Below are 25,180 nucleotides of genomic sequence, written 5' to 3'. Positions count from 1 at the left end.
ATTTATTTATCATTATCATTACAACTAATGAACTTCATCTTCATCCACCACTTTTCTATTTTATTTTTATATATACAACCATAAACAAAAGTTTACATGGTTAGGTTACACTTTTCTCTAATCTACTTCTATATTTAAAATCTATTTTAATATGTTTAAATTTACTACTTAATTTTTATATTTTAATATAATATAATTTTATCTTTCTTTTTTAATAATATCCAACACTATAATAATTTCGCTCAAAATATTACTTCACTTTCTCATTAACTATTTTGTCAACTTTTGACATAATGACTGAAAAGAAAAAAATTCAATATCTAGGACAAAATGGAAACATATATAAATATAGTTTATTATCTCATATAATTTAAAGAACTTATATATTAAATAATTTTTCAACGGACATTACTTAATTTTAAACATATAAATATGGAGAAATAAACATGAACATAAATTATTAAGTGAGAATACTTTTGTCTTTTCCTCTGTGTCTCTGTTATGGTTGCAGAGAGGTAGAGAGCAAAACTGAACCAATCTCCACGACCTTTGCTTCCTCCAATCCAGTCCTTTTACTGTAAGTTCATGTTTATACTATCTCTAAAGATCTTTGTTTTAACCCTCTCTTTTTTTGTTTGATTTATGGGAGTTTGTTCTTTGGTTGATGAGAAAATTCGAGGGAAGAACAGAATTAGCATGAATTATGGGGTGGAATTAGGGATGAAAAATTAGAAATTCAATTACTCAGTTTGTATTTAGTCCCGCTGGATGTTAATTTCTGCTCTCTGAATTTTGAATACGATCTTTCGCGTGCATTTGTTGAGCTGCTAACTTTGAGTGTCGAATTTTGAATTAATGGAATGACCCCTCCTCCGCCTTCTTTTCAACATGATTTTAAAAATTTTCCTCCCGAGAATTTATTAATGTTGTTTGTACTATTATGCGTATGATTCATGTTTACTCTCTCCTTCTCTTTTTCTTGTGTGTGTGTGTTTGTGTGAAGGTTGATGAAAGTTGGACATTAGATTTGCATATAACTTATGTTGTAGTAGATGATGGTGAGTGAGAAGTTGAGATTATTGTTGATTTTTCTGTTTCTTTCTGTTTTTATCTCGTAAAGAAAATTCTATGTTTGGGTTATTTAGCTCTCTATATTGTAATTTCAAAATTCCAGAATAAGGTGTGAGCAATGCCGGCAAAACCTGGGAATGATGATCGGCAGATAGATAATGGTGCTCAAAGGGTGTTGCAGTCAACTTCATACTCTGAACCCTGGTGGAAAGGAGTTGGGACTAACCCCTTTGGTGAATCTGCCTCTAAGTCACCTTCCGTAGAACAACTAAATGGTTCAATGGAAAACGGAGCTGTAGATTTGCTGCCTCATAGTGGCTTAGGCAATGAAGGTAATTCCAGTAAAGAGAATCTGATCAATGTAGGATCACAATCTCTGATTTCTCATATTATTTTAAAGTTGGAATACTGCCTTTTATGTTAAAAGACCACGAGACATTAGTTTTTGGACTTGGCAAGCTTTGTGATTTGGTGTTGGACTGATTCTTTTATTTTACCTTAATCACTTATTGGATTCTTGAATTAGCCTTTGTTCTTCACATGCTGGTAATAGGTTATGATTCTACAAATGGAAGAAAGCATGCATTGTTTTCTTCAAACTAATGTCTGTTTTTCTTTTGGTTCTCTGTCATCCTTAATTCATTTACCTATTTAGTGTATTACAAGTAATGAAAAGGGGGAAATTTGGATGTGATCATGTCTCACAATTTGGAAAAGGGGGAAATGGAAGAAGATGTAGCAAGACATCAAATTTTAGGGGGAAAAAATAATTTTTCTAAGTACACTCTGGATATAACCAGAACGAATGATGCTTCATCTTAATAGGTCTTCTTATTTTTACTATGATCTCTAATAACGAGTCATTACCAATAGGTTACTGCCCTGGTATAGGCTCTTAGCTTGTCGTTCTCTTCCAACTTGTGTGCATTCTATAAACTTACTAGATATACTGGCCTTTTAGTCTCTCCCCCCCCCCCAATACACACACCCCGGATTCCTCAACAGGGTTAGTGTTTTGGGTTGTGAAGATATGACCTTAGTGTTAATTTTTTGAAGATCACATGTGCTGTCTTAGGCTGTTGAGGACAGCGAAAGCCATTTAGTTTAGGTTACAATAGCTGCCATCTGGAAATGATAACTAGTGTCATATAACATATTTGGCCCTTGCTTGAAATTGATGCATACAAACCATTTGTTTTTTTATTCATTGGACATTGATGCTATCTTAGTTTATTTATCAGATAGGAGAAATGGACAAGATCGCCAACATCTCAAGCATGTTCCTTCCGCAACACCCCTTACTTTGGGTGAACACCATGAACCTAATTCTCAAATGGAACTAGTTGGTCACTCAATTGTAAGGCTTCTCTCTCACACACACTAGCCGGTGCACTCACACATGCGCAAACATCAACCGCCACATACATTTATGTACAAAGCATGCATCCATCTGTGTGTTTTAGCACTCAACCTACACATTTTGAGGTCTTTGAATGTCTATGAGTTTATGTTGATTCTCTCTTTGACCGTGGAAGAAATCTTGCTCCATACTTTCAGGTCTTGACATCATATCCTTATTCAGATTCTCAGCATGGTGGAATACTTACTCTTTATGGGCCACAAATGATGGTATGATCCAAGTTTTATGTTATGTGGTAAATATATTGGAGAACAGGAAAATAAAAAATATAGTGATTATTATTTTGCAGTAGATAGGGGTATCTGGTTGCTAGAGACTAGATTATTTTGAGTATAATTTGAATAAGGCAATGTGACTTGTCTCCATTTGAAGAAGACTCTGTGTCTTGTCTTCTTTTGCCTGTTATGAATCGTACCACTGTAAAAGCATACAACTTTGACAAAAGTTCTTGAGATATTGATGCTTGTGTTTAGGATTGTGATTCATTTGCTTTGTATAATGCTCTGCTATACCGTGGGCACAAGTAGTACTTACAAAGTTCATAGAAAATAAGCTAATCCTTTCTTTTTTGCCTTGAGATCAAAGTGACCTTATTGTTAGTAATTTAAAATTTATTTGCTAATTTGTTAACTTTTATGATTTGAATCCTTTTCATTCTCTTTGACCAACATAATTATTCACAGTTTGTTTACAAATAGCTGATGAGCAATATTACCATCTGATTGATCCAATCATCATCTAACCTTTTTCCTTTACTTCCAATTTACCAGAAGTGTAAGCACTTTTGGCACGATAGTTGTTGGTCATTGTTTGCAACTCTTTCTTTAGGAAATTATTTCATCTACACGAGCTTCATGTATTTTCACTGATGGAAATACAGGTTATGAATTTACTATTTTAAAGGTTTAGGACATGTCCATATTACTATTCCACACAGAAGTAATGAACTTTATGCATTCTGTTGCAAACCATATTCAGGTGCCACCACATCTATACGGAATGCATCATGCTAGAATGCCTTTGCCTCTTCAAATGGAAGAGGAGCCTGTCTATGTAAATGCAAAGCAGTATCATGGAATTCTGAGGCGAAGACAGATACGTGCCAAGGCAGAGCTTGAAAAGAAAGCCATTAAAGTTAGAAAGGTAGTTTTGGTATTGTTTTAGGTTTTTACCCTTTTTTCTTGTTTAGTGTTGCCTGGAAGAAATGTACAGCATAGAAAAGTTTCAGACTCAATTCTGTTGCCATTGACTACAGCCGTACCGTCATGAGTCCCGACATCTACATGCTATGAGAAGGGCTAGGGGTTGTGGAGGTCGTTTTCTTAACACAAAGAAGCTGACTGACGATGTTATTAGTCTCACCTCAGGAAAGGGCAAGAATTCGGGTGAAAATGTCTTTTCTGGATCCGAGCGTGAATCTGCCAACAGTGCTGGAAATATGAATTCCTCCTTTGGTCAGCAAGAAGGAAATTGTGCAAGGGATATTGCAAGCGGGTATGGGGCATGACATGGGGCCCCTTCTATTAAATGAAATTTCTCCTTGAGGTGGGTGATTCTCGCCAGCAGGTTTGGCGATTGTTATTTGTCACTGTATGAAAGAATGAGTCATTATTTGTGTTTGTATCTAAAGGGGATCTTCTTGTATATAGGCAGCACTGGAGGTATTCGGTCCTTCGATCTTGGGTGGCGGCGGAATCCCTCTCAGGCAATTCATTCTTGGCTTGGTTACTGATGGTTAAGGGGGTTATGAGGAGAAATGTGGTCTTTTGTTTCATCTTCACTTTGGTAAAAATAGTTTGAACTTCAACATGCCTCCCTTCGGACCCTTTTGTAAAATAATGAAAAAAATAGGTGTTGTATGTACCGAGTGGCAAACAGTTGTGAATGTGCAAAACATAAAACAGATTAAGTTGAGTGTGTATAAGGGCGTGGAGACGTGTAAGAGCTTTAAACTTTTCCAGCAGTGCGGCCTTAATAACGTAAATGGTCTCTCTATGTTTGCTCCATGTTACTATCAAGGATTCTATTTAGAAATGTTGTTTTTTTCCCTATTATTTTCCGTTTCTGCTCATAAAGGAGGGTTTTCCTTTCCTATTACCTTCAACAAAAAAAGGGGAAAAAGTAATGTTTGTGGGGGCTGGAGATATCATATGATCCCAGCATTCCATGATCAGAAAATGTGGGTAATTACATTACCAGGCACAAAAAAAACATAACAAATTGTAGGCAGGTCCTTGAAATTAATGAAATACCCGGTTACCTACACTGATATCAGTAATATAAACTACATCTTTTTTTCGTTTAGGTTGTAACCCAAATTCTCAATTTCAGGTCTTATACTGACATTACCAGCAGCATTCCTAAGATAATACAGACAGAAAGCTCATTCAACTAAAATTAATCAAAAGCACTTCCTATGAACAATAGAAGGCCCGGTCTCATCATAATCTGCCTTGGTTACATGTTGATTTTGTGGAAACACCACTTTAGCGAGAATTGCGCCTCCCACCCATGCCGAGTACATTGCCAAATTCTCTGGCATATATTCTGGAGGCTGCAATTGGAAAAACTCAGAAAGAGACGATCAACAAGAAAGCTAGGTCTACAAAATTAGACTAATAATATTTATTACCTTCACTAGACAAGGACGGATAGCTGATGAGCAGAGGTTTGCTTCTTTCTGGAACCTAGATTCAAAACCTGGATTAAGCACGGCAAAAACGTTAACAGCCTTGAAGCAACAAAAATATCATCATCATAGGAACTAAACCCATATTTTGCATCAAAATTCTTAATACAATACTTATGTTGTAGCTATGAGTGTAGGGTTGATGTACCATTTGGCACTTCCCAGTTAAATACTTGTGTTTGGCTTTCGCTACACAACTTGGTACCTAGAATGGTGTCAGCTTTGTAAATGCAGCCCAATATATTGGACGCTACAAAGTTGGCACGTTTGGCAAGTTGTGTAACAGAAACCAAACATAGGTGCATTAACCCTTTAACATATTATTGATAACTGCCTTATAAGAATCCAGAAATAACCCTCTTCATCATCTGAAGTTGCAAGGATCATAGGATATGATTCTCACCTGTCATAGATGTAGTCCCACCACAAAGAACGGTATTTTCTAACAGCTGCTTCTGGTTCTCAGAAGAAACTGTTGCAACACTACGAACAAGCTGCTCAACAATTCCATGAGCTTCGAGACCCAATATGGATGGTTGGAACAACGCCTCACCAACAGTATATTTTTCTCTTCCAATTCTTATCACCTGAATAGTCATTTGAAGAGCAATCAGAAACATACCAACTCAGGGATCCTAACTGCAGAAGACTTCCCGAAAAAATGCTAGTGATAGAAATGCATAACCAGGTTTAGGGGTGAGCAAAACTAGATTCAACTCATTTTTGAGTTAATTGAATCAAGTTATTCAGATTTTCAAATCAATCGAATAACTTTTTCGGTTTTCCTGTTCGAGTCAAGATGAACTTTCACAATTAGAATATCTGAAAACTGATTCACAAATAGGTGTATATACTCATTGGGTCACTGTCAATTTTGAAAATGAGCAAATCTCTCCCTCAACAGAAAAAATTAAAATAATCTTCAAACTTTCAAATATATATATATATATATATTTGATAAGAAGAGGAGACTCGTTATATATATATATATATATAATTCTTTAAAAATTCTAAAATATTCTCAAAGCAAATTAAGTCGTACAATAATTAATTCTTGAGTTGAAGTTTTATTAGGTTTAAACATTAAATAAGTAAACTATCAAACCTAGTTTATCTTATTTAATTCTATTTTTTCTTACTTTTCTAAATTTTTATATATATGCTCTCATTTATGAACTTTGACTTGAAATTTATTCAGATTGTCAACGACATTTTAATTTGATCTATTTAAATTTTTTTAGTCAACTCGAAAAAAAAAAATATTTGATTCGTCTCGATTTGAATTTTTAAACTCAACTCGACTCAACTAAAAAAAATGAATAATAAAATAGGAGTCGTCGAATCAACTCAATTGAATACTCATCCCTAGCCAGGTTATCAGTAAAAGCAAAGAATACCAATAGTACATGTAAATAAGATCAGTAAGGGAACTGTCAACTTATTATATCCCTGACATCTGGCACAATTTCTTGGTAAGCTTCTTGTTTTAAATTCAAAAAATCCAAACTGGAAGTAGCAAGATTATATAAGTCTTTTAAGATGTGGGGCACAATACTAAAATGTCCGACTATAGAACCAGAAGAGCGGGTAAGACGGAGAGGCCTTTCCTCAGTTCACTTTGATAAGCTCATTACATAATAGTACTCTTACCATGTTCTAACATTTCACATTTGCATTATCTTCTAGAATTTAACAGCCAAATTCAATAGAAACCATCACAATTACTAGTACATGTCGATATAAGACATAGAACTGATGATAACAGATCATAAACTATTCATCTCTCACAAAATCTGAAGGCATACACATCTCATATATCATTTTTAGTCAGTTTCTTTTATCTTCTTCTCTCCCGGTCTTTCGTTTAGTATTATTACAGCGTATAAAGAATACTCCACTTCTTCTTCTCAAGTATATTATGAAGATTTCTTATATCCATAACTCTTTGTCAATATTCTACACACTTAGGTCTACAATTAGATTTAAGGAGTTAGGTCAAAATCAGAAACCTAAACAAGGGAGGACGGAGAGGATAAAAGGAAAAAGACATACCTGTCCATCAGGAAGGGTATGTTCCTCTGTCTCACAAGTTCTAAGTATTCTGTCATAAGCAACTTCATCCTCAGCACAACATGTGAATTGCTCTTTTAGTTTCTCAGCATCAGAGATACTGAGGTTCACCATAGGATTTGATTTACCCAGCTCTTGAGCAAGTAACTTTGTCAAATCACTACCTCCAACTTCGAATCTTCTTGAGGCAATGTGCTGGACAGCACCTTCAAGTACCGCAGCTATGTCTGTTGATAAAGGTGCAATTCACATGGCAGTACAGTCAATTAAATAAACAAAAAGGGCTTTGCAGCTTAAAGCCAATTGAAGGTAACTCCTGACATATCATCCGCAGCTAACTTCCAACTCTATGAGGTAAATAAACACTTGACCAGCTAAGTTCTTATACATTTGAAAAAGAACTTGAAAGACAGCTTCATGCTGGTCATATTTCCATTTCTATGAGCCAACAGACTTATGATGTCCACACAAACATGAACCAAGCAGCCAAAAACTTAAACAGCACATTCATAAAAGGCATACAGATACATACCTATCTTCCCATGACCAATATCAACAGTACAACCTGAGATACGCCCGACAGCATAGAGAGATAATACTGCTTGCTCCGACGCATAAAATCCGGAGACATTAAAAGTTTCAAATAGCAATTGCACCAGTTGTTCTCTGACAGCCTGGAGAATGATTATTTTTAAGGAGCAACAAAAGTATATTGATTTTGCACCATTTATTCGCATGGTAATAAATCTCAAACTGTAAAAAAGTAGGCTAAAATGATAAAAGAGGTTGTAACAGAATTGTTGATAGCCTTGATCTTGGGTTGACTGTAAACTATACCTAACATAGCTGCAAGAGTACAAAAAATTATATCCACAACAGCAACAGTGCATGGTTGACCCATCTTCCGGAGCAGCTTATCAACCAAAAAAAACTGAAGATGACAAAAAAGGGTTCACAATTTTATAAACGAATTCAAGTTGACAGCACTTGCAGAAAGAGAATACCATGTAAAACATGTACTCTAGCAGCTCCAAACTGGGTCAAACATGCTTCAATTCTTTGAAATACCTCATTAGAACTCAATAAAATGGGGATGGCTAATGATTTAATAGTTGCTAAATCCCTTCTACAATTAAAAGCCATGACTAGAACAGACGCCTGAGATCTACATTTGGAACAAGAAAACCTGCCATAGTCTGTTTTTTCTCATGAATATGCAAGAGCAACCTTAGAACTGCATACTGTGAATATCAAGATTAGCAAGAATAAATGAAGGCAACTAACCTTGGGAGTACAAAGTGGTTCAGTAAACAAAATTTGTCCTTCATTCCCAACTTCCCATTCAAGACCAGTGTATAGAACATGGTGCAACAAATCTTCCATTGCATCCCAGTCTTTAACGCATCCTTGCACGACGGGATCAACAGTGACATCTTCGGATATTGAATTATCTGCAGAGGATCCATCGTCCAGCATGCGTTTCATTTGAGTAGGAATTATCTGACCACAATTCAAGAAAATACAAATTGTCAAACCCCAAACCCACAGAAGCAAATTCAACCAAAATTTAAAAAAAAAGGCTCTTACTCAAACCATGTAAAGAAAGAGAATAGTAAAGGAATAGAGAGGGAGAGAGACATTTCAAGCTATCCCCAAATCAAAAGCTACATTTTGGTTGGGTTGATGATTCTTTAACTACTATCATTAAGGAGGTTTCGAAATAAACAAGCATACCAAGGATGGAGCCTGATCTGGGATAGCGAATCCCGCCTTGAGAATCTTGGAGCCAGCATCGACCACTACCGCCTCCATGAGGCCACGAAGAAACGAGCCCCAAAACCGACACTCTAATTTTCAATCGATGGATGGGGAAAACCCTAGATTTGACGACTAGTATTTTAGCTAGAAGGTAAATGATAAAGCTCTTTCTTCACTTTCACTTCACTTCAAAATGGATGATGTATTTTGAAAGGCTCTGTTACAGCTACCACTGTTATTTAGGTTAAAGTAACCAAACGGCCTCTTAACTTTTAGGACGTATTAATTTAGTCATAAATTTATTTTTACAATTGAATGATTCAAATTTTAAGTTGTTTATTTCAATCATTATTGTTAAATCTCTTTGTAGCATGTCAGCAGCTTATGTCAAATATTATAAAAGTGAAATTATACATTTGTTTGAGATTTATAATATGTTTTGAAATGAAGTGACATATTGTTAGAATATTTAATCGTGGTAATTGAATTTAATATTTTCTATTAATTATAATGACTAAATTAAGTAGTATTTTAAAATTTGAGTGACTCTAATATAAGGATTTGTTTTTGATAAAACTACAAGCATCTAAAAAATTAAATGACCATTTGTTTGTACTTTTTTCTACTATTTAAAACTAAACAATCCTCATATTTAAGTTTTATTTATTGAAAAATTGTGTTGAGAGACCTCTAATCTTATTTAGATATCTCGTCGGCTTGATCATGTATATAAACTAGACATATGAGATTATCAAATATAAAAAATTCAGACTGAAAAAAGAGAGAATGTAATATCTATTAAAATATTAAAAGTATTTATTAGAAATTAGAATACCATGGAGAAGGTTGGTTTTTGGGAGAACGATGTGCCAATAACAGGTATGAAGTCCATACACTGGCTCAAGTTCCACAGCGTCTACCAATCAGCGAGCAACTAGGAATCACATTAACAATCAGTATTATTCTATAACTTCCAAGAATTAACAGTCAAGATTAAGTTTCAAAAACACAAACTAGGGTATTTACAACATGATCGGATGTAAAGCAAGTAGTTGTATTTCATATAAGGCTTGTTACCCCAACTTCATGGTCGCTACATACAGGATAATCCAACTTTTCAACCTCCAAGTTCAAGAGCAGCATGCTGCTTACACAACCATCCGGATCCATTGAATCCTGCAAAGTCGGTTCCCCATCACCTACATACGCATCCAGGTTTTCAGCCTCCAAGTTCAAAGGCGTACCATTCCAATCCACTGCAAAATTACCAGTTATGGGCCATGCTGGCTCCCTTTCCTCCACAGAAATCAACTTGCAGTCTTCACCAGATTGAGAACCATCATCAATTTTTTTAGAGCAAGATGCAGTAGCATCTGTGACTTGCATGTCAGACAAAAGGGCTTCAAGGGACGACTTGCTACTGGAGTTGTCTTGAGAAGTAAACTTTACATCCAGGATTGGAGTTTCAAAATCCACTACAGAAGAAGCATATGATAATTCCAGAATATTTTGCAGAAACTCTTCGTGGGGACCTTGTTTGCCTACTTCTGCTTTAATTTTCTTGTTTCCAGGAGCACTTTCCACATAAACATCAGAAGCATCATCAATGTGATTTTCAAGGTATTCGTTAAGGATATCTACTTCATCAAGAACCACAATTTTGCTTGTTGCATTGTTAACCTCCCCATCTCCCATGTCCCCTGCTATCTGGTGTTCATGTTTGGCTGGAGTATCAATACAGTCAAATGTGTCATGGCAAGGGATATGATTTTGACAGTCCTCAACAACTTCCTTAGCTGCTTGCTCAGAATCATCGTCATTAAGAGAGCACGTCACCTCCTGGATCTTCTCTAAAGAACAGTCGGAGGGCACTGATGCTGTCATTGAATCCTTTCCATCTCTTGTGTCAAGACAGCAAGGTTCAGATGTTACTCGAAAATGCGATTCTGGTGACACCATTTTATCAATACTATCATCTTCCTCAAGTGAAAATTCAGGAACTTTTACAACTAGAGCTTGAGTATAATTCTTTGGTTCCATGGAAGCTGAAGAAAGGAAGTTGGAAAGGGCAGATGCTAATGCAGCATCAATTGACACAGACTGCTTTGGTTTATCCTTAGGAGAACCAGTTTCCGATGCGTGGTTATCTTCCTCATCATCAGCATTAGAAAAATCAGGTGCAGTGACAACAAGACTTGGGAATGGCCCAGTACCATGTACAGAACAAATACTTTCATCAAGTTGGTTAGTTGATGGAATATCCTTCTCATGTGATGCATATATCTTATGGACTGAAGATTCATTTCCAATGTTACAAGAAGAGCAATTATCTGAATTGTGGCATGAAAATTCAGGCACATAGAATCCTGTGCAAGTTGGCAATTCAGAATTCTTAGGGTTCTTAGTGAGTTCTCCAAGCTGCTGCTCTACACGCTGGAGCCTTGCATCAATGCTGTTTATAGGCTTTAGCATGTTTTCTTCAAACTTCAATAGGAGATCTTCTACTCTGCTGATTCGAGAAACAAGCTCATTCAGGGATCTCTCAGTATGCCTACATGCTACTTCAGCCCGGGATGCTACATGTTTACATGGGGGTATCTCATGTTGATTCAGTTCAATAGTTGCTGCAATCTCTTCATGTATGTTCAAGTCCTGCTGATTGGCTAAACTGTGTTTTACTTCTTGCAGGGTTTCATTTCTAAAATTTAATTGTTCAATGGCCTTTGGCCCATTTCTTGTTTCTTTTCTTTTTCTTTGTGGCAAAAACCTCTTCATTTTCTATGCGGCGATGACCAGCTGTTTTAGATAATTGCAGAAGTGTGGGAGCAAGCATGGCCATAAGAGAATTTCCTCCTGCATTTCCCATCTTACCGACTTCAGTTTCTGAATCAGCTATATCAACAGGATCAGCAAACACATAGATTTCATCAACACAAACACAGCCTTTATTCTGAAGCGAAAGCAGACGAAGAGTAATAGACAAGCATGGGTTGGCGTCATTGATCTCAGCAGTAGCCTCATATAAATCCTGGAAAATTTCATTAATCACAGATGGATTAAAATTAAGACACACCTATTACTCTATGCAAGTGTTACACTGTTAATCTTGTGTTGGTATCTTCTCCGGGGGGCATCGGCCCACGGGAAAACGTTTGCAGATGCGACCATGAATCGAACCAGATCAAAACATTCAGCTGTAAGGATAAAAATAGAAAAGGGGAAAGAAAGGACTATCTTGGGTTCCTATTCTCCCCTTAAAACTAAGCTACGATGCAACTATGTTCTAAACCAACTACTACCTACAATTAAAATTACAGTCTTTTTAACTTGAAAGTTTTAACTTGGCTCGTTAATTATTTACATATCTTTGACCAATTTCTTTACTACTTTTGCATTCTATTATTACTTCCCTAATCAAATCTTTTGTACATGCATAGCAATGCAAGCCCTTTTTTTAAGTTTCTCTACAATTTCCCATGTAGTCCACTCTCACAGACCACAGCTGCACCAATTGGATGGAAATAGATTAAGGTAACCCTTTTACCTTTCAAAAATACCAAGAGCAAACAGTTAATACTATAGATGCTAAGAAAATGGCAAATAATGAAGCCTTGCTTGGGTGAATCAGCTATTAATACTTACGGAGGGATGGGTAACTCACCTGTGTGTTACTTGAGTTCAGAGTAGAATTTGATGGGTCATTGCTTCCACTATCAAGCAGAGGAGTATCAGGAGCTTTCACTTCAACCCAATCATCTTCAGTGGAGGTGGAATTGCTATCACTCTTCAGTCTCTTTTCGTCCAACACTGTATTACCTCCTTTTAGATCAGCCAATGCAGATTCATCAAAATTGATTGCTTGAAGCACCTCTTCATCTCTACAAGCAACACCGCAACGAACAGTACAGAGATACTCATTACTGCTTTGAGGTTTAGGAGCACAGTATATTTCATATACTCGAGCAGTACTTCGGACATAAACCTGTCTAACTTCGTGGCTTTGTGCAAACGCAACTGCAAGCATGAGATGATTAAAACATAAGGCAAGTCAGGAAGAATACAAGAGTTTGGTGGGGAAGGATAATTTGTGGAAATTCTTAACCTTGCTTGATTTCATTCTATGTCAAAATAAACTCCTACCAGTCAAATTTAGATGGAACTTGATAAATACTAAAAAATAAGGCTAATAAATTCAAATCGTCAAGAATAAGTAGCTTCCCTGATTTAAATCAAAAGGTTGACAATTCAATCAAAGGAACGAAAAACCAATGACCTAGAACGATCAACCAACACCATAATATCTTTTTTCGATGTTTAATCATATCAATGGGGTCATATTACTTACTCGTAATCTCACAGGGGCCGGAATCAGGTGAAGTGGGACACAAGATAAGGGGATAATTAGGAGCGGAATCGACGGCGTTTGGGTCATCGACGCCGGGCTCATGGGGATCGCAACCGGTGATTGACGCAAGTGTTGATTCAAAGATAACGGAGTTACGGAGAGAACCATCGGCGATAGACCAGTTGGTGGAGGACTTCCAAGAAGCGTCGTAGTCGCGGACAGCATCCATGGTTGTACCGACTGAGAGATTTCTTGGATTTTGAATCTGTTTCGTAAGGGACAGGCAATTTGAAGTGTTCGATGTAGAGATGGTGGTGAAGTCGTTTCTTAAGGGTGCTTTTGTGGACAATTTCGCCTCACTGTGGTTTTTTCTAGGATCGCAATCTCATACGTAAGGCGTTCAAACTTCTATGGAAATCGAGTTCACCGCCCCAATTGAGATAATTTAATTATGACTTAAATATCAAATAAACTTTTATAATTTTTTGGATTCTTAATATCACCTTTAACTTAATCAAAAAAAATAATTTTAAAAAATAATTATTATAATTTATTTAAAATTTTAACTAATTTAATTTTAAAATATAATTGTAATAATTTATTTAATATTTAAAATTTTAATTATTTTAATTTTAATTTTTCGTCTATTAAAAATAGTATTAATAGTTGTTAAATTGATTATAATATATATTTAATAGCATTTCGTTTTAAAACAAACTACATGAAAGATCACTAACGTTTGAATATGTTTTCATTTTTTCAATTGAACTTTCACCAGCTCATGTAACCGCTCTCTACATCTCGTCGCCACCTAACAAACACCAACAATCAAACTAAAAAAAAACAGAAGAGCAATAAGTGATCGTTGCTTTGTTTTCAAAATTTTAAGACTCGTGTGAAAAGGGATTGATCGAGATAATCGTCCTCTGAAAATTTAAAATTATCATATATTTTAATTTTTTTTTTATATTTTTTATTAAAAATATATTATCACCCCTAAAATCTTATAAATTTCGTACCATAGTATAAAATCTTATGTTTCTTACGTTCCTGTATGTGAAAACAATTGTGTTCATAGACACCAAAATAGTGGAAGCCAACGGCGACAGTCTTCTGGCCTTGGCGGTGAAATGACGGACGAATAGAGACAACGTCTTCCATGTCTCTTCCCCTTCCACAAACTGAAGCGACGCCAAATTTAGGATATATCTTTGAACCAATCACAAGTAATAACAGCAAAGGGCTCGAGTTATTTTTTTAATTATGGTTCCTTTCGTTTTCAATATGAACTTCTTAAGTTTCACCATTATTTTTTTCCCTTAATCTGAACTGGATTCATCTTCTGCATTTTCACGGTCTAGAGAAAATAAAACAACATAAACCTGAAGCTTTTGCTGTTTACGGTCGTTCTCAACCTCCGATGGAGTAAAGTCCATGAATTTGAGTCGTCTAATCTCCATCCTACGTCTCCTAGTTGCATGTGAACTGGACTCCCTCCAGGTGCTGATGCTTCACCTTCATTCATCACTCTGCAACAGATCTCCGCCGTCAACCACTAAAGCAAACGTTTTGAGATGAACAATAGTTTCAGCAGCAAGCATCTCTGTGTAAAGCCATGCATGTTTTGAGATGAGGTGTGCAAGTGTCCTATAATGATTATCAGTCCATTCCATCATGGGAGCTATGCTGCAAACCCGTAACATTCTCATTCATAGAGTGCTTGCAAAAACGAGGGGAAAGCTATGCTTAGGCCTGTAAATGAACTGAACGTTCAGCGAACCGTTCATGAACCGTGCGGCGGGAAGTTCGTTTATGTGCGTTTATTTATTAAATGAACGAACATGAACAAGATTTTGTGTTCGTTTAATTAAATGAACGAACATGAACATAGGTCTCGTTCGTTCATTTATGTTCGTGAACATTCAGTTTTGTTCGCTTATGTTCGTTCGGTTATATTCATTCATTTATGTTTAACCCAATCTTCTTAAATCAATTTTAGTGACCAATTTGTAAGTATCTTAAAAATATTAATTAATCTGATATTATGATGACCAACTCTATAATTAACCCAATTTTATTTGGAGATTAAATCCAATATGTTAACCCGTGAGGCACCTCGCACTTATATTCATTTTCCACTTTTTTTCTCAAATCCTAATGTTCACTAGAGAGTGGAGACTATCGCTGAAAACTTCAAAACAAGTTATATTATAGTACAATCTGAAGTTTACAAGTCTGTTTTCATCTCTTTCTCTGTTTTATTTGGCTTAATAGTTGATATGTAAAGTTATTGCGGGTATCTTCACATCAAAAACTCAAGAAAACATCATACTTCTTTCTAGAAATAGATGGGAAGATAAAGGTAACAATCGGAAGTATATTAGCATCAGTAAAGAGAAAAATATAATAGAATTTGCCATAAAACAAAACAAATGTTTCTATGCAATTTTTGAAAAATAGTGTAATAGCGGAAGTAATAGGTTTTCCAGAAAGTAATGGATTTTCAAGGAAGAACCCATTAATAAGTAGAAAATACACTTTGACAATGAACTTTTGTTTTCATAGTTCTTGTGTGACCTTTAGTTGTGGAGTAGACTTTTGATACGTTAAAATTTTGAATTGTGGTTTAGCAATAATATCAGTTACGATATGTAGCATCGAAGGGATTTCAGATCTATGTATTGCCTTGTAGTCCAATTTGTACCGTTCGAAATCTTCATGCTGTTAAATTTTCTACTTTACCAACGAAAAGGACCATTATTAACAAACCTCACTAAAGTCTGACATTGATGTCACAAAACTTTTAGCCGGTGAATTTATTAGAATAACGTAGATTTGGTTGATTTGCATTGTTGACTATTTTTCATAAAAGAACAATGGAAGGTATGGTCTCTAACGTTTATGTTCGTGTTCATTTATGTTCGTGTTCGTTTATGTTCGAGTTTGTTTATGTTCGTTTATTTATTAAATGAACGAACATGAATAAGTTATATTCCTTAATAAACGAACATGAACAAAAAAAAATGCTCGTTTATGTTCTTTTATTTATTAAATGAACGAACATGAACATAAATCCGTTCGTGTGTGTTCGGTTCGTTTACAAGCCTAACTATGCTGAAAGCTTCACCATCCTCCTGAATTTTATTTCTAATCTTTTAAATTGATATTCAAACTTAAAAACATTTCAACTAAATTATTGAGATATAATATTATATCAAAAAAAATTCTCGTTGATGATTAACTTGAACATTAAATGTTAATTCACGTTTACAGGCCACTTTATTCTAAAAACTCAGTCCACTTCTGTGTGTGGTTCAGGTTCTTTCCATAACTGAAAACCCGACATCATCTTCCCTTCTTCGATAATTGTTTTTTTTTCCTCAGTGCTTTCCATGGCAATTCTAAGCTTCAATCCCACAATAATCAAATCCCCATCACTCCAATATCAAAAACCAATCTCAAAACCTCAGTTTTCCACGAAACCCAACAATGTATCATTCCTTTTTCATCTAAAAACCACCAACAGCTGCACCTTTTTAAACCAAACTCAGTATCCGAAAGCTCGGTATCAGTACCGAAAGAAGCTTTTTATGACGGTGAATACGATGACCCAACTTCAGAATTGAGCTATCTTGACCCGGAGATCGATCCCGACAGTGTTACAGAGTGGGAGCTGGATTTTTGATCGAGGCCAATTCTAGATATTAGAGGGAAGAAGATATGGGAACTCGTAGTATGTGACAGTTCGCTTTCACTTCAATATACCAAGTATTTCCCCAACAATGTTATCAATAGTATCACTTTGAAAGATGCTCTTGTAACCATAAGTGAGGATTTAGGTGTCCCTTTGCCAGAAAAAGTTCGGTTCTTCAGGTAAACTTTTACTAGTTTTCTTGTAACATACGCTAATATCCCTATATTGTTAGATAGCATTATGAATTATCTTAATTGGCTCATGTTTTGTTGGATTTATAGGTCGCAAATGCAAACCATAATCACAAAGGCGTGTAAAGTGCTTGGCATAATGCCAGTTCCAAGTAAACGGGTGAGTTTCTGAATCTTTTCTTAAAGTAATGAGTTTTGCTTCTTAGGGTTTCTTACAAGATACAGATTATAGCTATAAGGTTAACTTTTCAGCTTCTAATTGCAAATATGAAGATCCATATGCTTATGTTCTATGGTTAGTCCTTTTTCAGTGTCTGTCACTGCTACTTTGGTTGGAAAAACGTTATGAGAATATATATATGCGCCATCCTGGTTTTCAAAAAGGTTCCAAGCCACTTTTGGCTTTAGATAATCCTTTCCCAATGGGCATTTGTTCAGTTACCTATTTCAGGTATATCTTTCACATTTAATGGCGTTCAAAATAATATATACTACCTGCAATTGTCTTCATTTCTCAACTAAAATGTTAGTATATTCTGTACAATATGCTCTCTTTTGACGTCATTCTCTCGTTCGATTATAGCTGTTTGAGAGGAGATTTCGTCCTTGGACGAAAGGTTCGTGTTTGGTGCTGGTTTAGATTTGGATTTACTAGGAATTGAAGTAGATGACAATACATTGATTCCAGGACTTGCAGTGACTTCTTCACGTGCAAAACCATTAGCAGGCAAGTTTATTATCTCTTTGGGTGTTTCCTCATTTACCATTTATGCAATGCAGTAGCATGTTTAATCTATTTCGTCCAATGAAACCATAGCTATTCAACAATGAGGATTTCTTGAAAACCAAATTTAAGGGTCCATGAAAACGTGTTGGTGCAGCTTGGATGAATGGATTGGAAGTGTGTTCGGTAGAGGCCGACATCGGTAGCGGTGGCTTGATCCTATCTGTTGGATCGTTATGTTTATGCAACATATAAGAAAACACCAACAACCACAAGTGAAGCTGAAGCTTGGGAAGCAGCAAAGAAGGTATGTGGATGATTACATTTCCTCGCCATCCAAGAGGACTTGGATTCGGATGATTGCGCCGGGTTCTGGCTCTTGTTGGACTTGGCGTCACCCCCTGTATAATTAAGAATCAATTTACGTTAATGGACCTGTCCTTTGGTTCTAAACTTGTATTGATTCCAATGAATATAACCAACTAGTTTTCAGGTGTACATGGCTCAAATATTACGCTTATAACTATAGATTTCAAATCATTTTGGATAATTTCAAATATGTTGAGTTTATTAAGATATTTTTCAACACTTCCTATCGATTTTGGAAGATTTCTTGGCCTTCAGAAATGCAGAAACACCTGCACCTAAGATATGGGAATCAAACGTGAATTCAGAAATGCAAAATTGGGATGGGATGTGTAAAAGAAATCGGACAGTAGTCCATTCCAACCACTACGATAAAAAGCGTCAATGGGACAGCCTTAGATTCTTCTTCACAAAAAAATTAACTGTAACTGCCGGAAAACAAAATGCCTATGCTATTAACATTTAGTACAAGACAACTTTCAGATTAGAAAAATGGGGGAACAAAAATCTCTACAAATCAACTCACTAAGAATAAAATAGGGTTCCGGCTTCAAATTTTTGATCTCTTTTGTTTTTGAAGAACAAAACGAACGCCTTGCTTCCCAAGTTCCAACGTCTTCATTCTACCATCATCTAACCTGACAGATAATGCGGACGTGCCCTCAATGCTGCCCGTTACAGCTCCTTTGTGCCTGCTTGTTCAATTTCAAAACAGATTAAATTCTGGTAACGTGCCTCAAATCTAAAACCTACATTTATTTCAAAACAAATTAAATTCTGGGAAAATGGAGATTAACTACGAAAATGAAAACATCACAAATCCTTTTTTTTTCTAATTCTAGAGCTCGAATTCAGAAACGAACATGTGCAAAAGATCTAGAAAGCCATAGGACAACAATTTACATCTTGAATTGTGGTTTTTTCAGTAGTAAAGAGAAAGCCAAATCTTAGCATGAATTGTCAGAGGCCTGATGAATTTCAACTTTCTTTCCAACTGCATCTTTACCCAACTTCTTTAAAATCCAACTAGCGTCCATCATGCCATCCATTAAACTGTCTTGATTAGATTGTGTGAAATTAACATCTTCATCTTCATTAAAAAATGATTTCTCCATGAAGGGTAATGGTCTCTTTCTTTTCGACCTTTGGCCCTTTATAGAACTCTTTTCTTCATCATATTGAACCTGAGAATTCTGATTGTCAAGAACAGGTTTCTTCAATTTAAACTTAAGAGATGGTTTGGGATCTTTTGGCAAAGAATTCAAGATACGCGTGTGGCCATAATCTTCACTGCTTTCACCATACATATCATCTCTGTCTTCCAACTGCTTTCCTGACACCACCTTACCCCCTCTTAGCGTGGAGACATCACCAGAAGGTGCAGCAGAGAGCCTATTTCCATCTATGTTTCCTTTTCCTAAGGCAATACGTGTGTGTTCTAGAGGAACAATCCCATGTCCATCAGAACTGTTTGCTGCACCAACTTTAGACCTCGATTCAGGGATTTCTGACCTAATTTTGCCAAACTTTATCAAGTTCCCTTCTCTTCCCATAATTTTCACACCTCTTGACTTGGTGGAGCGATCAACTCCATCTACTGCAAACAGAATATTTACACTGTCACAATGAAGAACATTGAAAGAAAAACACCTCCCAAATGGTCACCAATTCCAGAACAAAAGCAAACTTTTTTAACATCAAAGAAATGGATCCATGATAAATATATTACCATCACCAGATTTAGCAGTACTTTCATGCCTCTCCAGAAACTTGTCACCAATTCTATGTTTATTTGCATCTTGAACACCTAATATCAGTCAGACGTGAGAAGGCAGATCAGTTTTCAGATTAAAGATCAAACCAGAGATAATAACTAACCGTTTTATTGCATGTCTCTACTATCTTGTTCATTCTATGAATAAAATCTAAACAAAGAAAAACCTAAAGTTAATTTGGTGCAGCTAAAATATTAAGTTGCAATCTAGGAGTATACACTTACAGCACATCAGAGGAAATGATGAATGTCTGACTGTAAAGAAACATAATCATCATAATATGTGAACCCATGCAAATACAAGTTATATTATAAACAGGGTAAGTGAAGCCATACCATTGTAAGAAGTAACATATTGATCTCTTTGAAAGCTTGAAGCATCAGACATTGGGGAGCTGGTAACATTTATTTTCTGTGCACCAAGATTAATGACTAATTTCCTAGCTTTCACAGTCTTTGACTTGCTACTATGTTTTCTGTTGTCATCTCCACAGTCTAAATCGTGTGATTTATTGCTTTTGATTTTAATAACCCGAGATGTTCTATCTTCATCACCAACCATCACCTCATCTACCAACTTGTGTTTCAAAACCCCTGGCTGATTGGTAGAACAAATTCCAGCAACAGGAGAAAAAATATCTTGTTCTTCATTGTTCCTGTCATGAACTAAGCTGTATCCTTGAGGTTGTATATCCTGATTCCCCTCTAAACTCAGCTGTGATTCTCTTTTGCTAAACAAGGGTGCTTGGTGTGCCTTTTTCTTGGGATGTTTTTTGCTTGAAGACTTTTTTCCATATTCCTTGTTCTTTTTTGGTGATTTGTCAGCAAGACCTTTCAGTGAGAACTTCAGGGAACGTCCAAATTCATTTTTTAGCATCATAGGACCATTTTCCTCATCATCTGAATATGGAGAGATGGAAAATATTTCTTCTTGAGTTGGCAGCCCAGCAGCAGCCCTCAGGCTAGCTATCAAATCTCGATCAGCTATGTCTCTTCTCTCCCAAAGCTCTCGAACAGCATCCTCAAGATCTGTAACCTGATAAAACATGATGACAGCAATCATAAGTTGAAAAGAATCCTTTGCCTATATCCCTTCAGAGAAAGAAGTGGAAAGAAGGAACACTGCAATTCAAAACTACCTGGTAGCACTCTCCACGACAAGTTGCACATTTATATTGGAGATTTCCATCTACTTGAAACTGCAGATATTTTTCATCACTGCAAAACACTTCTATCATATATATAAAATTTTCCAAAAACTTGTGTGGCTGTTATAAGGCTGAAACAAGGCACACTTGCTTTTTTCACTAGCGTAATAGAACTTTGTAAGGAAACGGCTCTTGCGGAGGATTTTACAGAATCTTGAGAAGTTCAACCATTTATTTTGACACTATATTTACGAGGAATAAACCCACTGGACTTGATGAATGATGAACAACAATCTATAAAATAAAACACTCACACACAAATTCATAATGACAGCAACTGCCCTCTTCATAAACATGCAATAAACAATAAAATATAGAAGAATTAGATTGGTGGATCTTTAAAAGTAAAAAGGCAGCAAGAAACCTGATGCCATCACAGTGGCAGTGCACCCAACGCTGGCAAACATCACAGCAGACCATTGGAGTTGATTCGGAGTCCCTGTAAACCTGTAAGGTTGTAACAAAAAGCCTAGTAAGTTCATTTTCTTTAGATATTCATGAAGCATGATAGGTTCACACGGTTGCCATAATCAATAAATAAAAGTAATTCAGAATACCAGTATTTATTTTCCTTCCGTTTGAAGGAACAATTTTTAGGGAATGAGATTCTTTCAAAACTCTCTAAGCAAACCTTAAATTGGACCACGTAAACACTGTTGATAATCACAAACATTGAATTTACCTTCAAACATACAGGGCAATAATTTCCCTTCACAAACAACCTTCCACAAGCATCACAACAGGTGTATCCCAAAAACCACCTGTGATAGATAAAAAAATCAATTCAGATATTAAGACTAAAGAAATGCTTCAGCAGGAGGCCGAAAAATCATTAGCTATCAGTTATCAAGCTCTAAAAATGCAAATGACATATTAAACAGCTTCAATAGTTGAAAAGAAAAACAAAGAATTAATCTACACAGAAAGGAGAAATTTTAGGTGCAAAAGCTCTGCTTCCATTGGTTACTAATCATACCGCACACTTAAACCATTTCCAGGGACATTGGATCCACAGCTGTGACACCTTGTATGTTTTGGGCACAGATATGGCCCAGAAGAAATATTCTGCATAATCCAGGGATTATGTGAGCCATTCTATTTGTAATCAATGTATAAAACTAAGCACAAGAAATGCAAACTTAACCTTATGTGAAGGATGTTGGCAGTAGCAATGATATGCACCATCACACCTTTTGCAGAACATGAGTTTAGTAGGGTCTCCAATACTTCGGCACGCCTAGAGAAGGAAGATAAGCAGCAATGAGTGCAACCAAAAATTTGAACATAATTTAGTTAAAACATGTATTAATATGAATAAATAAATTACCTCACAGGTTCGACAGTAAGGGCATGTCCAGGAACTCCAATGAAACAGATCTGCAATCATGCCAAATGTATAAGACTACACTAGTATAAGATAAACAGCACAATAAATTATCTGCCTCCATTTTTAGTACCTCTGTGTTTAGCCCAAGATTTCAAGCAGCTCCTGTGGTACTTCTTGCCACAATTTCGGCAAGAGAGCATCCTTCTTGCCCTCTCACTTCCTTCATTCTCACCCAAGAAGCATATGTGGCACATCACATTTCTGTTGTACTGTCCTTGCTCATCTACAGCAGAACTTTTTGATGCAACCTGGAAAGGAAAAAAGGTGTCATCACTTCTCGGAAAGGCAAAAAAAGAAAACAATATAGGAATACTACATAAAATAGTGACCACTCCCAGCATGGGACTCTTCTTTTCCCCTTTCCTGTTTTCATTTTACAAAGTTTAATTTCCAGTCAAAATGAACCTGAACAACCCAACACAACTGAAATCAACTAAAATATATAACCATTGAATCTTTCTTTCCAGTTTAGCTCAAACTCAATAATAGTATTCCCGAGCTCACTACAGAATGCATTTATACAGTATCATAATCAAAGATCCATCAGATTATACAGACAGAAGTTAACGGAATACAAACGTTTGCAAAACAACAATTATTCTAATGCATAAAAATATGCACACTACATATGGCCAAAAGTCAATTTACTAATATAAACATACGCGTGTAGCTGAAAAACATCATAACCCCTAAAGGGAACAAAATTCACACTTCACTATAATTAACCAAAAACCCAAAATAAAAATCAAGATACAAAAACAAGAATGTTACCGTAATATCACCCGACTCTACCCTCCTAGCATAATCCTCAGCCGCAACCATTGCGGCAGCGGCCTTCCTCTGAAGCGCGAGGCGCTTGGCCTGGGCCGACTCGTCGACGGTATCAGCGCCACCGCCGCCGCCCCCATCTCCGGCAGGAATCGGAGCGACTTTAGGTACGGGGACCTGGACTGTCCCCTCTCGAGCAACCCTAACGCCCCAGGGATCTTTGAAAAAGGCTTCGAGTTGAATCACTTCCTGCAAGAAGCCTTTCTTGGAGTTCGTAGACTGGAGATTCCGAGGAAACCCTAGCGAACAAAAGCAAATTCGCCGACTACAAAACAAAGAGAAACCATAAAAACATTTAAACAACGAGCTTTGGAGAGCAAGTTAAAAAAGGGGGCGAAGGCTTCCTTTTTTTTTTAGTGTATGAAAAAAAAAAGTGTACCATGTAATTGGGCAAGCTACGTGAAAGGCCATAGTGAGGGATTTTGGGATTTTGAATTTTTTTCGAGTTTTTGAGAGATTTAGCGATCTCGCTCCCAAAATTATTAAAATTAAAAATAAAACAATTAGATTTCTTTATATGGACACAACTGTAATGGGCTCGCCTCCTGTATCCTCTTTTTATTCATGTATAAGGCTTTTTTTTAATTGTCGTTTTGATCCCTCTAGTGAGCTTTTATTTTGAACTTAATCATATACTTTAATTTGGTAATATTTGATCTTTTATTTTTATAATATCATTAATTAATCTAAATAGTTAAAATCTTCAAATATTTATGTTAAAATAATGACATGTATTTCCAGTAAAAAAAAAACTAACACTAAAAATATTAATTCAAAATGATGAGTTAAAATGTTTTTTTAAGTAAAAATTCATATTTATATTTAATTGGAGTAGTAGAGAGGGTTATCCATTTTGAACTAATTACCGGCATTATAAAAGTAAAATGATAAAATTGTGTTAAATTTAAGAATAAAAAATAAAACATAAATTCAAACTTTTGCATATGAACTTAAATTATAGTTTGATATGAGATATTATATATCTTATAGTTGTTCTTATAATCTATGCTTTATGTATAGGAAAAAGAGAAAGTTAGGATTCATTTACAAAATGTAAATTGATGGTTATATCTATTTTTTTCCATAAAAACTCTTTATTTTTTAACTTTTTATCCCGTCCATCAATTTACATTCATCAAATGATTTTATTCTATAAAAAAGAATTGTATGTCTAGCTCAGTTGGTAGAGCGCAAGGCTCTTAACCTTGTGGTCGTGGGATCGAGTCCCATGGTGGGCAATTCATAATTTTGACTACCGGAGGTCTTCCACGGAAGCTGTTCTCAACCTGGCGTTGGGGGCAGCCTACTACCCTACCTCCCCTTACCCCATTACATATGAGAATAGGGTCGGCTATTTTTTTTAAATGATTTTAAAAATTACGCAACCCAAAAACTTAACCGGAAAAAAATATTACATTCGATCGTCAGAGTAAAAGTCAAAATTAGATGGAATTCAATACTTTTGATTCAATTTAATAGACATTATACATGTACATGGATCATATTGCAATAATTCAAAATGCATAACCACTCTACACAAACAATTAAATCAAGCCTTACTCTCAATTCCAACACTTACTTTCAAAGCAAACGGAGACAGATGCGAGCATAATTCAGTCAGATTAAATCATACCAAAGACTAATTAAATAGACTA

General features: G+C 35.8%; 3 protein-coding genes and 2 pseudogenes across 8 annotated transcripts; 2 read left to right on the top strand and 3 right to left on the bottom strand.

Moving 5' to 3' along the window:
- The first annotated feature begins 455 nt into the window (after positions 1 to 455).
- On the top strand, positions 456 to 4,491 carry LOC120164242 (nuclear transcription factor Y subunit A-7-like). Of its 5 annotated transcripts, none has more exons than XM_039173997.1 (7): positions 456 to 577; positions 1,175 to 1,403; positions 2,313 to 2,428; positions 2,629 to 2,700; positions 3,470 to 3,634; positions 3,747 to 4,036; positions 4,141 to 4,491. In XM_039173997.1, the coding sequence occupies exons 2-6, from the start codon at positions 1,190 to 1,192 to the stop codon at positions 3,996 to 3,998; spliced, it is 819 nt and encodes a 272-aa protein (XP_039029928.1). In that variant the 5' UTR covers positions 456 to 577; positions 1,175 to 1,189; the 3' UTR covers positions 3,999 to 4,036; positions 4,141 to 4,491. The 5 variants fall into 5 exon arrangements, 3 of the variants coding, with proteins under 3 accessions (XP_039029928.1, XP_039029927.1, XP_039029926.1); XR_005519718.1 differs by having other exon boundaries at positions 462 to 576; positions 1,158 to 1,403; positions 3,747 to 4,057; positions 4,145 to 4,491; XR_005519717.1 differs by having other exon boundaries at positions 462 to 576; positions 1,158 to 1,403; positions 3,747 to 4,057.
- Positions 4,492 to 4,661: 170 nt separating this feature from the next.
- Positions 4,662 to 9,187, bottom strand: LOC120164241 (actin-related protein 7-like). The gene is made up of 7 exons (XM_039173994.1): positions 8,985 to 9,187; positions 8,535 to 8,750; positions 7,783 to 7,924; positions 7,233 to 7,477; positions 5,584 to 5,767; positions 5,124 to 5,191; positions 4,662 to 5,045 (listed from the first exon to the last, which is right to left on the bottom strand). The coding sequence occupies exons 1-7, from the start codon at positions 9,060 to 9,062 to the stop codon at positions 4,893 to 4,895; spliced, it is 1,086 nt and encodes a 361-aa protein (XP_039029925.1). The 5' UTR covers positions 9,063 to 9,187; the 3' UTR covers positions 4,662 to 4,892.
- Positions 9,188 to 9,951: 764 nt separating this feature from the next.
- Positions 9,952 to 13,724, bottom strand: LOC120164244 (annotated as a pseudogene).
- A 3,806-nt stretch (positions 13,725 to 17,530) lies between these two features.
- Positions 17,531 to 18,389, top strand: LOC120164304 (annotated as a pseudogene).
- A 270-nt stretch (positions 18,390 to 18,659) lies between these two features.
- On the bottom strand, positions 18,660 to 24,007 carry LOC120164239. Of its 2 annotated transcripts, none has more exons than XR_005519716.1 (13): positions 23,905 to 24,007; positions 23,469 to 23,790; positions 22,768 to 22,945; positions 22,638 to 22,687; positions 22,455 to 22,547; positions 22,287 to 22,375; positions 21,993 to 22,071; positions 21,675 to 21,757; positions 21,242 to 21,320; positions 20,439 to 21,138; positions 20,058 to 20,135; positions 19,192 to 19,925; positions 18,660 to 19,020 (listed from the first exon to the last, which is right to left on the bottom strand). XR_005519716.1 is itself a non-coding variant. In XM_039173993.1 (13 exons), the coding sequence occupies exons 1-12, from the start codon at positions 23,934 to 23,936 to the stop codon at positions 19,276 to 19,278; spliced, it is 2,433 nt and encodes an 810-aa protein (XP_039029924.1). In that variant the 5' UTR covers positions 23,937 to 24,007; the 3' UTR covers positions 18,660 to 19,020; positions 19,232 to 19,275. The 2 variants fall into 2 exon arrangements, 1 of the variants encoding a protein (XP_039029924.1); XM_039173993.1 differs by having other exon boundaries at positions 19,232 to 19,925.
- Positions 24,008 to 25,180: the final 1,173 nt, after the last annotated feature.

Source organism: Hibiscus syriacus, unplaced genomic scaffold, assembly GCF_006381635.1.
Source record: "Hibiscus syriacus cultivar Baekdansim isolate YM2019G1 unplaced genomic scaffold, ASM638163v2 tig00111506_pilon, whole genome shotgun sequence".
Taxonomy (NCBI): Eukaryota; Viridiplantae; Streptophyta; class Magnoliopsida; order Malvales; family Malvaceae; genus Hibiscus; species Hibiscus syriacus.
Note: the sequence above shows the minus strand (reverse complement) of the source record. Positions and strands in the feature narration are given on the sequence as shown.

What these genes read in the sequence shown, in the direction of transcription:
- LOC120164241 (XM_039173994.1), bottom strand. Translation starts at nt 9,062, where the DNA reads ATGGAGGCGGTAGTGGTCGATGCTGGCTCCAAGATTCTCAAGGCGGGA. An exon ending in AACCACTTTGTACTCCCAAG is followed by an intron (nt 7,925 to 8,534) that starts GTTAGTTGCCTT and finishes ATCATTCTCCAG; the next exon opens with GCTGTCAGAGAACAACTGGT. An exon ending in TATTGGTCATGGGAAGATAG is followed by an intron (nt 7,478 to 7,782) that starts GTATGTATCTGT and finishes CTTTATCAACAG; the next exon opens with ACATAGCTGCGGTACTTGAA.
- LOC120164239 (XM_039173993.1), bottom strand. Translation starts at nt 23,936, where the DNA reads ATGGCCTTTCACGTAGCTTGCCCAATTACATG. An exon ending in GTCGTGGAGAGTGCTACCAG is followed by an intron (nt 21,139 to 21,241) that starts GTAGTTTTGAAT and finishes ATGTTTTATCAG; the next exon opens with GTTACAGATCTTGAGGATGC. An exon ending in ATATGTTACTTCTTACAATG is followed by an intron (nt 20,136 to 20,438) that starts GTATGGCTTCAC and finishes GACTGATATTAG; the next exon opens with GTGTTCAAGATGCAAATAAA.
- LOC120164242 (XM_039173997.1), top strand. Translation starts at nt 1,190, where the DNA reads ATGCCGGCAAAACCTGGGAATGATGATCGGCAGATAGATAATGGTGCT. An exon ending in AACTAGTTGGTCACTCAATT is followed by an intron (nt 2,429 to 2,628) that starts GTAAGGCTTCTC and finishes CCATACTTTCAG; the next exon opens with GTCTTGACATCATATCCTTA. An exon ending in AAGCCATTAAAGTTAGAAAG is followed by an intron (nt 3,635 to 3,746) that starts GTAGTTTTGGTA and finishes CATTGACTACAG; the next exon opens with CCGTACCGTCATGAGTCCCG.